This window comes from Mesoplodon bidens (assembly GCF_964165515.1).
Source record: "Mesoplodon bidens genome assembly, chromosome: 4".
Taxonomy (NCBI): Eukaryota; Metazoa; Chordata; class Mammalia; order Artiodactyla; family Ziphiidae; genus Mesoplodon; species Mesoplodon bidens.
The window spans coordinates 44252101-44266997 of record NC_138160.1 but is presented as its reverse complement, the minus strand read 5'-3'; the positions used below and the strand labels follow the sequence as shown (position 1 = coordinate 44266997).

General features: G+C 35.2%; 1 protein-coding gene across 3 annotated transcripts in view; it reads right to left on the bottom strand.

Moving 5' to 3' along the window:
- DDX4 (DEAD-box helicase 4) overlaps positions 1-14897 on the bottom strand; it is a gene marked incomplete at both ends in the record, with an annotated part of 70298 nt that overhangs the window by 30203 nt on the left and 25198 nt on the right. For 2 of the 3 annotated variants that reach the window (XM_081233004.1, XM_081233006.1), the window contains 4 exons: positions 4857-4916; positions 8224-8274; positions 10304-10381; positions 13317-13394. In XM_081233004.1, the coding sequence (XP_081089130.1) occupies positions 4857-4916; positions 8224-8274; positions 10304-10381; positions 13317-13394 (267 nt within the window). Of the gene's footprint in view, positions 1-4856; positions 4917-8219; positions 8275-10303; positions 10382-13316; positions 13395-14897 lie in introns of all 3 variants that reach the window. The other variant, XM_081233005.1, reaches the window with a different exon arrangement.

Here is a 14897-nt window from a genome sequence, read left to right as displayed (position 1 = left end):
ATTAAAGACCTAAATGTAAGGCCAGCCACTATCAAACTCTTAGAGGAAAACATAGGCAGAACACTCTATGACATAAATCACAGCAAGATCCTTTTTGACCCACCTCCTAGAGAAATGGAAATAAAAACAAAAATAAACACATGGGACCTAATGAAACTTAAAAGCTTTTGCACAGCAAAGGAAACCATAAACAAGATGAAAAGACAACCCTCAGAATGGGAGAAAATATTTGCAAATGAAGCAACTGACAAAGGATTAATCTTCAAGATTTACAAGCAGCTCATGCAACTCAATAAAACAAACCCAATCCAAAAATGGGCAGAAGACCTAAAGAGACATTTCTCCAAAGAAGATATACAGATTTCTAACAAACACATGAAAGAATGCTCAACAACATTAATCATTAGAGAAATGCAAATCAAAACTACAATGAGATATCACCTCACACCAGTCAGAATGGCCATGATCAAAAAATCTAGAAACAATGAATGCTGGAGAGGGTGTGGAGAAAAGGGAACCCTCTTGCACTGTTGGTGGGAATGTAAATTGATACAGCCACTATGGAGAACAGTATGGAGGTTCCTTAAAAAACTAAAAATAGAACTATCATACAACCCAGCAATCCCACTATTGGGCATATTCCCTGAGAAAACCATAATTCAAAAAGAGTCATGTACCACAATGTTCACTGCAGCTCTATTTACAATAGCCAGGACATGGAAGCAACCTAAGTGTCCATCATTGGATGAATGGATAAAGAAGATGTGGCACAGGGCTTCCCTGGTGGCGCAGTGGTTGAGAGTCCGCCTGCCGATGCAGGGGACACGGGTTCGTGCCCCGGTCCAAGAAGACCCCACATGCCATGGAGCGGCTGGGCCCGTGAGCCATGGCCGCTGAGCCTGCGTGTCTGGAGCCTATGCTCCGCAATGGGAGAGACCACAACAGTGAGAGGCCTGCGTACCGAAAAAAAAAAAAAAAAAAAAGATGTTGCACATATATACAATGGAATATTACTCAGCCATAAAAAGAAACGAAACTGAGATATTTGTAGTGAGGTGGATGGACCTAGAGTCTGTCATACAGAGTGAAGTCAGAAAGAGAAAAACAAATACCATATGCTAACACATATATATGGAATCTAAGAAAAAAAAAGGTCATGACGAAACTAGGGGTAAGACGGGAAGAAAGACACAGTCCTACTAGAGAATGGACTTGAGGATATGGGAAGGGGGAAGGGTAAGCTGTGACAAAGTGAGAGAGTGGCATGGACATATATACACTACGAAACGTAAAATAGATAGCTAGTGGGAAGCAGCCGCATAGCACAGGGAGATCAGCTCGGTGCTTTGTGATCACCTAGAGGGGTGTGAGAGGGAGGGTGGGAGGGAAGCAGACCTAAGAGGGAGGAGATATGGGAACATATGTATATGTATAACTGACTCACTTTGTATAAAGCAGAAACTAACACACCATTGTAAAACAATTATACTCCAATGAAGATGTTAAAAAAAAAAAAAGGCTGACTATTGGTAAGAGCGGTGATTTTGTGGCATATTTTAACTTACCACAGTCCCATTCCCTGGCAATTCCACTTCTAGACATATACCCCAAAAATGCAAAAACAGTGACTCAAACAGATAACTGTATATTAATGTTCACAGAAGCATTATTCAAAACAGCCAAAAGTAGTAAGAAACCCAAGTGTACATCAACAGATGAATGGATTTTAAAAAGTACACATACAATGGAATAGTATTCAGCCATAAAAAGGAATGTAGTTCTGATATATGCAACAAACTGAACACTGAAAATTTTAGGCTAAATTAATTAAGCCAAACATAAAAGAGCAAATACTGTATGATTCCACTTGTATGAAATATCTAGACATAGACAAATTGATGAAGTACAGAGAATAGAGAATAGAGGTCTCCCAGAGACTGAGAGGAAGAGAAGAAAACTTAATGGACGTAAGTTTCTGCATGGGTGATGAAGAAGTTTTGAAAATAGATAGTGGTGATAATTGCACAACACTTCAGAAGTACTCAATGCCACTGAATTATACACATATAGTTAAAATGACAAATTTTATGTTAAGAGTTATTTCACCATAATAAAAAAGCAGAAAATTTCCCAAATTTGATGAAAAATATTAATCTGCACATCCAAGAGGCTTAATAAACTGCAAGTTGGATAAATTTAAAGATATCTAGACCTACACATGTCCATATAAAACATGAACAAATGGTGCTGGAACAATTGCTTATTCACACACTAAAGAATTAAGTTGGGCCCCTATCTCACACCATATACAAAAATGAACTCAAATGGATCAATGACTTAAATGTAAGAGTACAGTGAAAGCTATAAAATTCTTAGAAGGAAACATAGGTGAAAATCTGCATGACCTTGGAACAGGCAAAGGGTTTCTAGATATGACATTAAGAGCACAAGCAACTTTGGATCAAAATTTTAAACTTTTGTGCTTCAAAGGACACCATCAAGAAAGTGAAAAAACAACCCACAGAAAAGGAGAAAATATTTGCAAATCATATATCTGTTAACACTTGTATCAAGAATACATAAAGAATTCTTAAAACAGAAAGATCAATAACCCTATTTTTTAAATGGGCAAAGGATCTGAATAGACATTTCTCCAAAGAATATATACAAATGGCCAATACACACATGAAAAGCTGCTCAACATCACAGTCATCAGGAAATGCAAAGCAAAACCATAAAGATACAAGGATATGTTGTAAAACACAAGGAATATAGCCAATATTTTATAGTAACTATAAATGGTGTATAACCTTTAAAAATTATGAAATCACTATGTTGTGCACCTGTAACTTACATAATATTGTCCATCAACTATATCAACTATTGAATTTATAACTCAATGATAAAAAGTCATGATACCACTTTACATCCATTAGAATAGCTACAATCAAAAAGACAAACAGTAACAAGTGTCACCAAAAGAAATGTACTAGAATGTTCATAGCAGCAGTTTCAAAAACAGCCCAAAACTACAAGAAACCCAAATATCATTAGCAGAACAGTAGAACAGAAGAATACTACAGAGCAATGATAATGATCTACAACTGCAACCAACAGTAAGAATGAATCTCACAATTAGATTAAGAAGAAGCCAGACACAAAAGAGTACATATTGTATGATTCCATTTATGTTAAGTACAAAATTTTAAAAAAGTCTATGCTGCTAGAAGTCAGAATAGAGATTAACTGGGGGAGGGGGGTGTTAATGACTAAAAATGAGCATGAAAGCGGCTTTTGAGGAGCTAGTAATTTCTATTCCTTGATCTGGATGCTTGTGAAAACACAGAACCCAGGTGTATTCAGTTACTGAAAAATCACTGAGCTATATACATTTATGATATAAGCACCTGCCTGTTGCTGTATCATGTCACACTTCAACATAAACTTAGGTACAGTTATATTTACACACACATTTATATTTAATGAGTAACCACTATATGCAAATTTCCTACCCTCAAATGTACACAACTAAAGCAAACAGCAATCAGGGACACCCTGAAAAATGACTGTTCCTGCTAGTCACCCTACACTAGTCAGTAAGCCAGGATCAAGCACATAGAGCTGCAACTGGGTTTTGACTGCTTCACTTAAATATAAATTAAATTGACTTAAAGAAAATTTAATAGTAAGGAAGACAGTCACTGTTCTGCAGAAAACCAAAAATTTTAAAATAAGAGCTATGTTTAGGAACGTTAGTGTCAAAACTGCTTCTTAAAGGGGGGAGGAGAGCAATGTTAAAAAAGGAGTCTTTTTCTTACATTTCCTCCCCATCATTGTTTGGCCCCCTGCAATTGTCATAAAAAGACTCAACTTATGAGACAAATAAGCCATACCTCATTCACCACCAAATTCCTCCCCACCTCACAACTCAACCAAAGCTATACTGAAGTCCACAGCATGTTTCAGCTTCACTAGGAGGGCCTGCTATTTAGTAATTTATTCAGTGAGCCAAACATCTAATAGGCAAGGGAAAAGGACACCCCCAAGTTGCAGCAAAAACAATGATATATCTGATTACCACGCAGTTTCAAAAATGAAACTCTTTTATCATAAATATATTTGCACACCTGTAGCAATTTTGTAAGTTCACTGTGGTTTTTTGTGAGTTTTGTTGTTGCTATTTTAACATATCTGCCTATAGATAACCCAGAATTGAGCGTAACTTTTTTTTTTTTTTTTTTTGCGGTACGCGGGCCTCTCACTGCTGTGGCCTCTCCCATTGCAGAGCACAGGCTCCGGACACGCAGGCCCAGCGGCCGTGGCTCACGGGCCCAGCCACTCCGCGGCATGTGGGATCCTCCTAGACCGGGGCACGAACCCGTGTCCCCTGCATCGGCAGGCGGACTCTCAACCACTGCGCCACCAGGGAAGCCCGAGCATAACTTTTATACCATCTCACCTCAAGTTCATTAGAGGGAGGATCAGCAGAGTATGGTAGAGTACTGCTAGACCTGAACAAAAAGTAGTCTATGATTTCTTCCCTTCCCCATATCTCCAATGATCCTACTCAGAGACAAAGACATCCCAGTTCATCTATACTGTGACTGACCAAGATTCACACAGTCCCCCTTCTGTACTTCACAGCACACTCTGGAGGTCTTAGGGGAAAAAATCCAGTGACATTAGAAAGCAGAAGGAGGGACACCTACTGAATATTAATTCAAACATATGCCAAAGTATTTTTCTTTAAAGGTTTTCACCACCAGAATTTTTCTTTCTTTCAGCTCTTCCAAAATCAGGTTTTCAGTTTCGTATCTCTGTCTTAAGTACAAATTGTTCCAAAACGTGGTCCTTACCGCCTCTCTTGGAAAACCCTCTGTTCTGTGTTTGATTATCTTCACGGTCATTACTAGATTCTTGAATAAAAATTTAACATGTGAATATCATCTAAATAATTACTTTAGTATTTACATTAATGTAGTATCTAAAGAATAGCACTGTCACAAGAGAAATTAGTAAGAAAAGATAAATATCTTTATAAGTTAAAATACGAACATTTTAATTTTTAAAATAATTGTAACAACAGAAATACAAAGACATTATTCAGTCAATTCCCTATACAAGTCACCTAATATATCTAAATATCAAATGTTAAGCGTATAATTTGTCAAATTCTGAGCACAGCCAAAAAATAAGAATTTCGCAAATATCAGTTTAAGTAGAAAGTTTCAGAAATATCTAACAATTAAGTAGTCAAGGGGATCTCAGAAATGCATGACTATTCTTCTTATAATGTCATCATTATTTCTGTAACTTGCCTTTCTTAATAAACCTGAGATGTCAGTGTTTTTTTAAATATATCCAAACTTTCCCCCATTCATCTTAATGGAAAAATTGGGGGATATCCTGGCTTTCTGGTACCAGGGTTTCTAAATAGTGGTATGAGGATCACTACACTGAAGGCTGCCTAAAAATTATTAGTAAAGTTGGAAAGAGCCCACCCCCAGAGATGTTTATTTTGAACGTGTAGAGTGACAGCAAGGAATGGATGATTTTTCTAAATTAAAAAATTACAACTTTTAGTAATAACTTTAAGCTTTCTAGAAGATTCCAACAAAGCCATGTTTGGAAAATACCGAGATGGTTTCAAGGGATCTTTGTACATATCACTAACGTTTAGCACCTGAGAACTTTTAGGTCCCAGTGATGACACAAATGGTTAAACAGATTAGAAGCTACCAGTTAAGTTTCTGCGCAAAAGTACTAATCTACTCAATTAATATTGTTCTATAATAAACAATGACCCAGAGCTCTTGTTGCAGGCTCCTATTTAAGCTGACATCAACAACTGACAAATATTCCTGAAGAGCCATCTAACATCAAGACAACTTGCTTAGAAGCAAGATATAATATGACAAGCGTGCTGAACAGTAAAGAAAGAATTTTGGAAAGATTCTTGGAATAATTCTGGAATAATGATGATGTTAGCTAATATTTATTGCCTTACAGAAAAAAAACCTATGAATTAATCTGGGGCCTGACAAGGAGAAAAAGGTCTCATATAATCTTTGGCCAACTGTTCTCCTAAAACAAGCCCAAAGCTATTTTGACCACACTGGGAATTAAAAGAGGCTGATGACATCAGCAGTTGGGTGAAGGGTACAATTACATTAGAAGAAGAAGGGTGGAAGAAACCCTCTGTACTATTTTCGAAACTTCTTTTGAGTCAAATGATTTCAAAATAAAAAGTTATTAAAAATAATTTCTGTAAGTTAAAAAATAAAGCCAAGTGCAAACAAAAATGAGACAATGATCCCAAGATCAGTTATAATCTATTAATTATATAAAAATAATAGTAGTAACAACAAATAGAACTTAGTATCTGTCTGGCACTGCTCTAAATGAAGTCTGTTTTAACTTTTTAAGTCCTCACAAAAACCTTACGAGGTGGGTATTATCCTCAAATTATAAACAGAGAAAAAGAAATACAGAGAAGTTAAACAAATTTTTTAAGATAACACAACTGACAGGAGGAGCATCTGGGTCTCAAACCCAAGGTGTCTGAGCTCCTTATCGCTATACTATACCAGCTAGGGGACATGAGACTGCAGAGAAAATAACCACAAAACACTCTACATATCTGTGTGCAGAGAAAAAGCTTCTATAATGATAGCAAAACCTGCTCCTGGGCTTGCCAACAACTGTGAGAGTGAAAGAATTTTTTAGGAATATACACAATTTTTTAGTTTAGGGGAACTAAAACTGAGAATAGAAGAAGTAAATAAGGATAGGAAGGGTGGGGGGGAGGGATACACAAGAGGGAAGAGATATGGGAACATATGTATATGTATAACTGATTCACTTTGTTATAAAGCAGAAACTAACACACCATTGTAAAGCAATTATACTCCAATAAAGATGTTAAAAAAAAGTAGTAAATAGATCAAAGGAAGAAAGTAGACCATTTTGGAGGAGAGAAGTTCTCTCAAGTGCTGTGAGAAATTGGAATTTGTGCTCAAAAGCACTCTGGCTCATCACTAAAGAGTCAACTGGGGAGGAAGGAATGTCTTTGGTGAGTAGAAATGATCTTGAATACTAATTAAAAGTTGGAAAATTAGGACAAGGAGAAATGGAAAAGGATAAAAATGGTGATGTTTTTCTTCTCTCAAATATTAGTTGTATGTTACATATGTTTTCATTAAAACAGGATAGGAGGAAAAAGCAGACAAAAGCAGGGAGAATGAGACTGAACAGTAGTTTGGAGAAGCAGTCTTAACTGATATATTAAAATCCCACCATGTTCCAAAAGGGTTTCAAGGTGATCAGGTCTAGGTTTGGTTTTGATTTTGAGAATCACAGTTAAGATCAAGTCTCAAATATTTAACGAAGATAGGTGACATTTACCGTTTACCATGAATGTGTCTGGGACTAAGCTTCGTGCTTTTACACAGATTCTCATTTAGTGTGCCTAACAAGCTATAAAATGAATGGTCTCCAGTCTACAGAAGAGGAAACTGTGGCTCCGAGAAATTAAGCAACTTGCTCTATGTTATTCAACAAGCAGATAGCAGAGCAGGGACATGAAACAAAGTCTGGAACTCCAAAGTGTATTATGTTATAAAGATTCCATAGATCAGTGGTTACCAAACAAGAGGCATCAGAGTCACCAGGGATGCTTTTTAAATACAGGTTCCAGGCCTCACCCAAATCTACTCAACCAGGCTCTCCTGGAAAAGTACTGTTAATTATTGTAGTCTACCTTCTGGTAACATTACTCTATTCTCATCATTTTCTGTGTTCCTCCAAACCAGAGTATCAGTACCTTTGACAGAAATGTCTTTGGTTTCAGCAGTGATCCACAGTCTCATGAATCTTCTTCCACTGTTAATACTTATTTGAGTCTGAATAAAGACCTACATGTCTCAAACTGTATTTATATATGAAAGTGGAATTCTGATTCTTGACTTGCTTTTTCTACTATCCTCTTTTTCTTAAGGAAGCACAGCATTCAAAAGTTGCACTTTATAGATTAATTAAGACAGGTGACAATAGGCCAAATTAGGATGGCTGAATTCTTGGTTAAGGCTCTGGCTATAGCTGCTTTATAAAACGGGTTTAAATAAAATAGAACTGGAACAGACTAAGATAATTAATCTTAGTTTCTCTTTAGCATGTACTCTGGACACTAAATTCTTAAGTCACTACAAAAAACAATGAACTTACCTCTCCAGAAACCAGAGCTATCACCTTCTTCAAACTTGTTATTTGAAAAACCTACAAAAAATGTAAAATTAAACTTGCACATTTCTGAAAACAACAATTACCTATACCTTTGTAGAAGAAAGAAAAAGAGAGAGAAAAAGAGAAACATAGAAACAAAGAAACACACTCTTTATAGGGACTTCTAGTTTTGATGCCCCTTTAAAACAGTATAAATCACATACAACTGTATATATAAACAGTGAATGAGAATTCATACACATTGTATGACAACTTCTTCCTTGTGTCAGTTTATTAAAATACCAGCCAATCTTATATTACCTAAAATGTCATATATTCCTCTATATGTACATGGCTGTGTGTGTGTATATATATCACTATAACCACTATGTACTTTCTATTCAAAATATAAAAACTTTTTAAACTTTATAAATTAATTTGTAATCTCTTATCTGCCGGAGGACAATACAACTAAATTATAATCCAATATTCAATAATTTTCCCCTTCTCAATAACAAGGAAATTCTGCCAACTTCTTTTTGTTTATAAAATTTAAAAGAAACAATCTTTCATCAAGCTCTGCTTTCAAATTTCTCATTTAATAAAAACTTGTGTCTCCAGATTTATGCATCTCTGGAGCATACAGATATATCTCTAAAATTCATTTTTAAAGCATCCATCAAAATATTTCATAAAATTTAAAAAATTTGAGCCTTAATAAAATGATCTTTACTGCAGAGATACTCAGGGAATAATGTAAGTTAAAACTAATGTCAATATGCAATGCCTATCAATTAGTATCTAACCTAAATAATAAAATACATTAAATTATGGCTTCGGTACTACAGAAACCAATCAGTTACTGTTTGACAGATGTTAAATTTATAGGTAGGGACTTCCCTGGTGGCACAGTGGTTAAGAATCCATCTGCCAATGCAGGGAACATGGGTTCGAGCCCTGGTCAGGGAAGATCCCACATGCCACGGAGCAACTAAGCCTGTGCGCCACAACTACTGAACCTGCGCTCTAGAGCCCGCGAGCCACAACTACTGAGCCCACATGCCACGACTACTGAAGTCAGCACGCCTAGAGCCCGTGCTCCGCAATGAAGAGTAGTCCCCACTCGCTGCAAGAGAAAGCCTGCACAGCAATGAAGACCCAACACAGCCAAAAGTAAATAAATAAAAAATATATTAAAAAAAATCTATATGCAAAATGTCTACATATCAAGTCATTTAACATCTCAGGTTCAACAAATCTAATGTACCCTCCAGCATTAAACCTCTTGGAAATTTAATACCCTATTAGCATATAAAAAATAAGTACCCTTTGTCCTCAATATATGATTGGATGACACTTTTTCTTTGAACAGATATGTAATTTCAAAATAAAGATAATCCCTACAAAAAGACTATATATCACAAAACTTGGATTTTGAGTTATTTTATTCATTTAAATATTTGCAATCTTTGAAGTTGGTTCAGAAAAGGATTACGTTCTACTGCTCTCTACAATTGCCCCTTCCCCTCCGTACACCTCTCCCAGAAAAGTCAAGTGCTGGGTCTCCAAAATGCTTGAGAAAGTCTTCCACCTACACACTACTGGTCTTGATCTTAAACTCTTACCTAAGTTCTACTTTACAGTTTTTAAAGTTTTTATGGAAAAAAATGTAATTTCAAAGGTTCTACTGGTTCTTTGCTCAAGTAAAGATGGAGACTCAGATTCACCTTTGGAAGTATAAGATAGATCTCTTGCTTGTGGGAGCAGGGAAATCAAGTCATGAGTATAGTAGAAAAGAACTGGGGTTCACCTGTGGGGTAAATCAATTTGAAGAGATGTTGCAGCAAGTAGCATGGCTATTAAAAAGAAAAAAAAAAGCGAAATAGAGTAGCAGACACATCCAAAGCAGCATAAACTGCTGCTCTAAACTGTGACTAGAAAAGTGAAAGCACTCCCTTGTGATCTACATAAAGTCTTGGGAAAGGCACACATTTTCTATGTATATTAAAGGGAAACAGAATTCAGAGACTATAAAACTTGGGGTCACTTAAGTTTTGATTGTAAGATATCATAAGCAGGTTACCTCTGTTTCCAAAACTCCTTCCAACTCCAAAGCCACCCATTGTGGATGTATTCTCTCTTTTATTAGACTTGCCAGGATCTGAAAAAGTTCAGATAGAGTTAAAACTCTTCAACATACAAAATCAAGTGTGCCATCAATAACTAGGAATTAAATGAATCTGTGGGTTAAGGGAACTCCCAAGGACAGGGAGAGAGTAGTACAGGAATTTATAAAGATAAAATACACCTGCAACTTTTTTTTTTTTTTTTTTTTTTTTGCTGTACGTGGGCCTCTCACTGTTGTGGCCTCTCCCATTGCGGAGCACAGGCTCCGGACGCGCAGGCTCAACGGCCATGGCTCACGGGCCCAACCGCTCCGCGGCATGTGGGATCTTCCCAGACCGGGGCACGAACCCGTGTCCCCTGCATCGGCAGGCGGACTCTCAACCACTGCGCCACCAGGGAAGCCCCTGCAACTTTTTAAAATCATTAAATTACACCAAATATACTATTGGTGAAATACAACTGTCTACTAGGTGTTATTTTACTAGTGACCTTTAATCAAGAAATTCAACTCTGATTTTCTATATATTGAAACCTCACCCTGATAGATATTTACATTATACCCCTATGTGAAAGTCATTGCTACTGAAAATTTTACACTGCTGCCCTGTAATTATTCTGTTACTTATTCATTTTTCTAGTACTTCAGTCGCTCTCAGTCTTTCCACTTTTTAAAATTAAAATTAGGAAGGGACTACATAATGAAGAAAAAACTGCTATGAATACCACTCCCCTTTACCTCCCACCCCTCCATAGTATTTCCTCATATCAGCCTTATTAGCTTTATCCCCCACTACATGGCTCTGAATACCCAACATTTTAATTCATAAAACAACTTCCCATACTCAACATTGTGAACTTCTAATATTTTCCACCTTCCTACATGCTGTTCCTTCAGCATGACATTCCCTGCTTTCCTATTTTTCCTAGCAAAATTCTTTTCACTCTTCAAAAGTCGGGTTCAAAAGCCACCTCTTCAGTGAAGTCCTCCTTCAGTCCTCCATCCATAGTCAATCCTTCAGTCACATTCCCACAGCATACTATGTGTATCTCTTTTTTAGCAATATTTCTTTCCGTGTGTTTCTCTACCACTAAATTAAGAATTCTGAGGGCAGAGCTGCTATGGCAAGCAGCACAGGTATTTAAAACAAAAACTTAGAACAGACATCCAAAACATCATAAACTGCCACTTCAAACTATCATTGGGATAACTATCATTATCTTGTGATCCTCCTAAACTGTCTTACCTCTATCTGAAATATCCTAGTGCAGAAGAGTTAAGGATCTGTGAAACTCCTAATGCCAAATGCAAAATTGCATATATGCAACTATCAGTATTTTCATCAGATTCTAAAGAAGTGTGTGATTCAGGAAGTTAAGGCTTTTTAGGCCATACTTCACAGAAGATAAAAAGCTAATCAATATATATGTTAAGCAATTAAGAGTCAATTTCAAAACCATGTGACTAGATATGCAAGTTCTGAGAACAAATATCACAGAGATTGAAAATAGCTAAAATGTTAAATGGATCATTCAGGAAAGGGGTTATACTCATGGGTCTTCTATGAATTTCTAGGATTATATGTAGTATTAAAGATAACTTTTTTTCTTTTTTTCTTTTAATTTTATTGGAGTATAGATCATTTATAATGTATTAGTTTCAGGTGTACAGCAAAGTGATTCAGTTATACATACACATATGTTCATTCTTTTTCAGATTCTTTTCAAAGATAACTTTTTAAAGTATTAACATTTACAAAGAGTTCTGATCAGAAATTTAATGTATTTCAACCTACAACATATGGAATTAACAATTTATAGTAAAGTCTCTCTCAGTGATGGCTTTCTCGTTTAAAAAGGCTTTATTCAACAATGTTTAGAAGTCTTCATCAAAAAGTATTATAACCCATTCTAAATTAGGATTTTAGAATATATCTAAATATTAAATAGTTCCCTGAGTATAATATTAAGGTATTTGTATTTCTAATCTTAGTAGTAGCAAACAAAACCCACACTTCAACCTCTTAGCACAACTACATGCTCCAAATCATCAACGACTCTTACTTAATATGCAGGCTTAAAAAACAAAATGTATATAGGCATATTTAACAAATAAATTATTTCCATTAGTAGCAGAAACATGTCAAAACATAAAAGTTCACATTTATGTTAACTGTATTTAAAAATATTAAATTTTCCAAATGGCAAATGAAATACACGCATCAACCTTTAGTTTCCAATGAATAAAAATATCTAGGATTGACGTTTTTCAAAAAATAATACTTAATAAATTCAAGAGTAAGTGTCATGTATATTTAAAACTGCCAATTAACCCTAGCTTATGGCATCCCATAAAAGAAATAAATTTATTTAAAAATCCATATGACCATTTAATGAGGTTCTAATAATAAATATTTTGTTGCACTATAACAAAACATAGTGCAGAATATTTTCAGCATTTTAATATCAAATCTAAAAATGGACTGGAGGAAGGTATTCTGCTGGGTCATTATCTGTCAAATCTAGCGCTGGTTGTTCTAAAAGTAGCAACAAAAAATTCCAATCTTGGGAAAACAACCTCTTAATATTAATGAGCTAACAGACTGCTTTCCATACTGCCTTTTCTTGAGAAATATAAAACTTAAAGAGGTCCTTCACACCATAATCTTTGGAGCTTTTACAAACATTCCTCCCATGCCAATTGTTGGGAACAATAATCACCAACACCTGAAGAAGCTCTGGGAAGCAACTCTCTTTAACCAATCTACCTAATCAATTTAACTACTGCCTACTATCTTAAAAAAGTAAAGCAGCAAAAAAAAACCAGACATCAAAAAAAAAAACTCATTATCCCAACAAAGTCTACTATACACTAAGTTATAAAAGATTTTACTTTGCACTAAACAGCCATAAAGGCCTCTATTCATTCCACTATTCAACTATTTAACAGACGATTAAGGAAAGATACTTACCCCTGTTTCCCAAACTCCTCCCAGAGGCAAATCTGCTTCTCATTAAGCGATCTCTTCGAGAAGATCCATCATCCATTTCTAAAGCAAATAACATTTGAAGCAAGTCAAAATAACAAAAAAAGTACCTTGGTGGTAAGCAAACTTTAAACCTTCTCAAAGTGCCATCCACATGGCAAAGGAAAAATTTTATATAGCACTAAAAAAGATGAAAAGCATAGTAGAAAAATGGGCTATGAATAAGAATAGGTAGTTCTCCAAAAGAAAGAAAAAAAAAGTGTCTCTCACTCATAATTAAAGAAATTGGAAATCAAAAAAAGGATATAATTTTCTCAACCACCACTGACTGGAAAACAGTTTGCTAATACTGAGACTAGTCAAGGACATAGCAAAACAAGCACAAATCATATACAATATTGAAACTAGAAACTGGATCAATCTTGATCCTGATTTTAAAAGAAAATACTTTTTGGAAGTATACTAGTATGATTTTCCCTGTGGATACACTCAGATGGTAACAGATATACACAAAGATGTTTTTATAAGCATAGTCTATAATAGCCAAAAATAATCAAAGGAGAATAGGTAAATTACAGTCATCCACAGAACACTGTGCACATTCACAGAACTAAAAACATTAAAGAAGTTGACATTCAACAACAGAATGTTCATAAAAACTGGCCACATGGAAGGCCAAAATGCAAATTCAACAATTTCAAAAATCAATATCATATACACAAAATTCTCTAACTGCAATGCAATCAAATTGGAAGTTACCAAAAGAAAGACAAATACTGTATATTTTCACTTATATGTGAAATCTAAAAAATAAAACAAGCAAACAAATACACAACACAGAAAAGAGTAACAGATACAGAAAACAAATAGTGGTTTGCCAGATGGGAGAGGGGTGGGGGAAGGTACGAAATAGGTGAAGGGGATTAAGAGGTATGAACTACCAGTTATAAAATAAATAAATTACAGGGATGTAATGTATAGCACAGGGAATATAGTCAATGTCTTATACCAACTTTGTATGGTGTGTAACCCCAAAAAAATCAAATCACTGTTATATACCTGAAACTAATATGGTATTATAACTCAAGTATACTTCAATTTAAAAAAATTAGAAATTATTAAATACCAAAAAAACTTGATTAAAATCCTCTTACATTTGGAAATGTATTTCTAAAACACTTCTATATAACATAGCACAAAGAAAAATATTACAATGGAACTTTAGAAATACTTAGAATTGTATGATAAAAATGACATAATCAGGACCTAAATTTTAATACAAAAAAAGGAACTCAAAAAAAAAAAGAACTCAAAATTAATGAGCTAAACAGCCATCTCAACTAGTAGGAATGTTAGAAAAAATAAATCACACAAAAGTAAAGGAGGAAAAAAATGGTAAGAGCAGAAATTAATGAAATAGGAAACAAACATATAATAGCAGCTCAACAAAACCAAAACCTAGCTCTTTAGGAAACCAATAACCCACTTTAGGATGAGGGACACACATAGACTGAGAGTGAGGAGATGGAAAAAAGATATTTCATGCAAATGAAAATGACAAGAAAG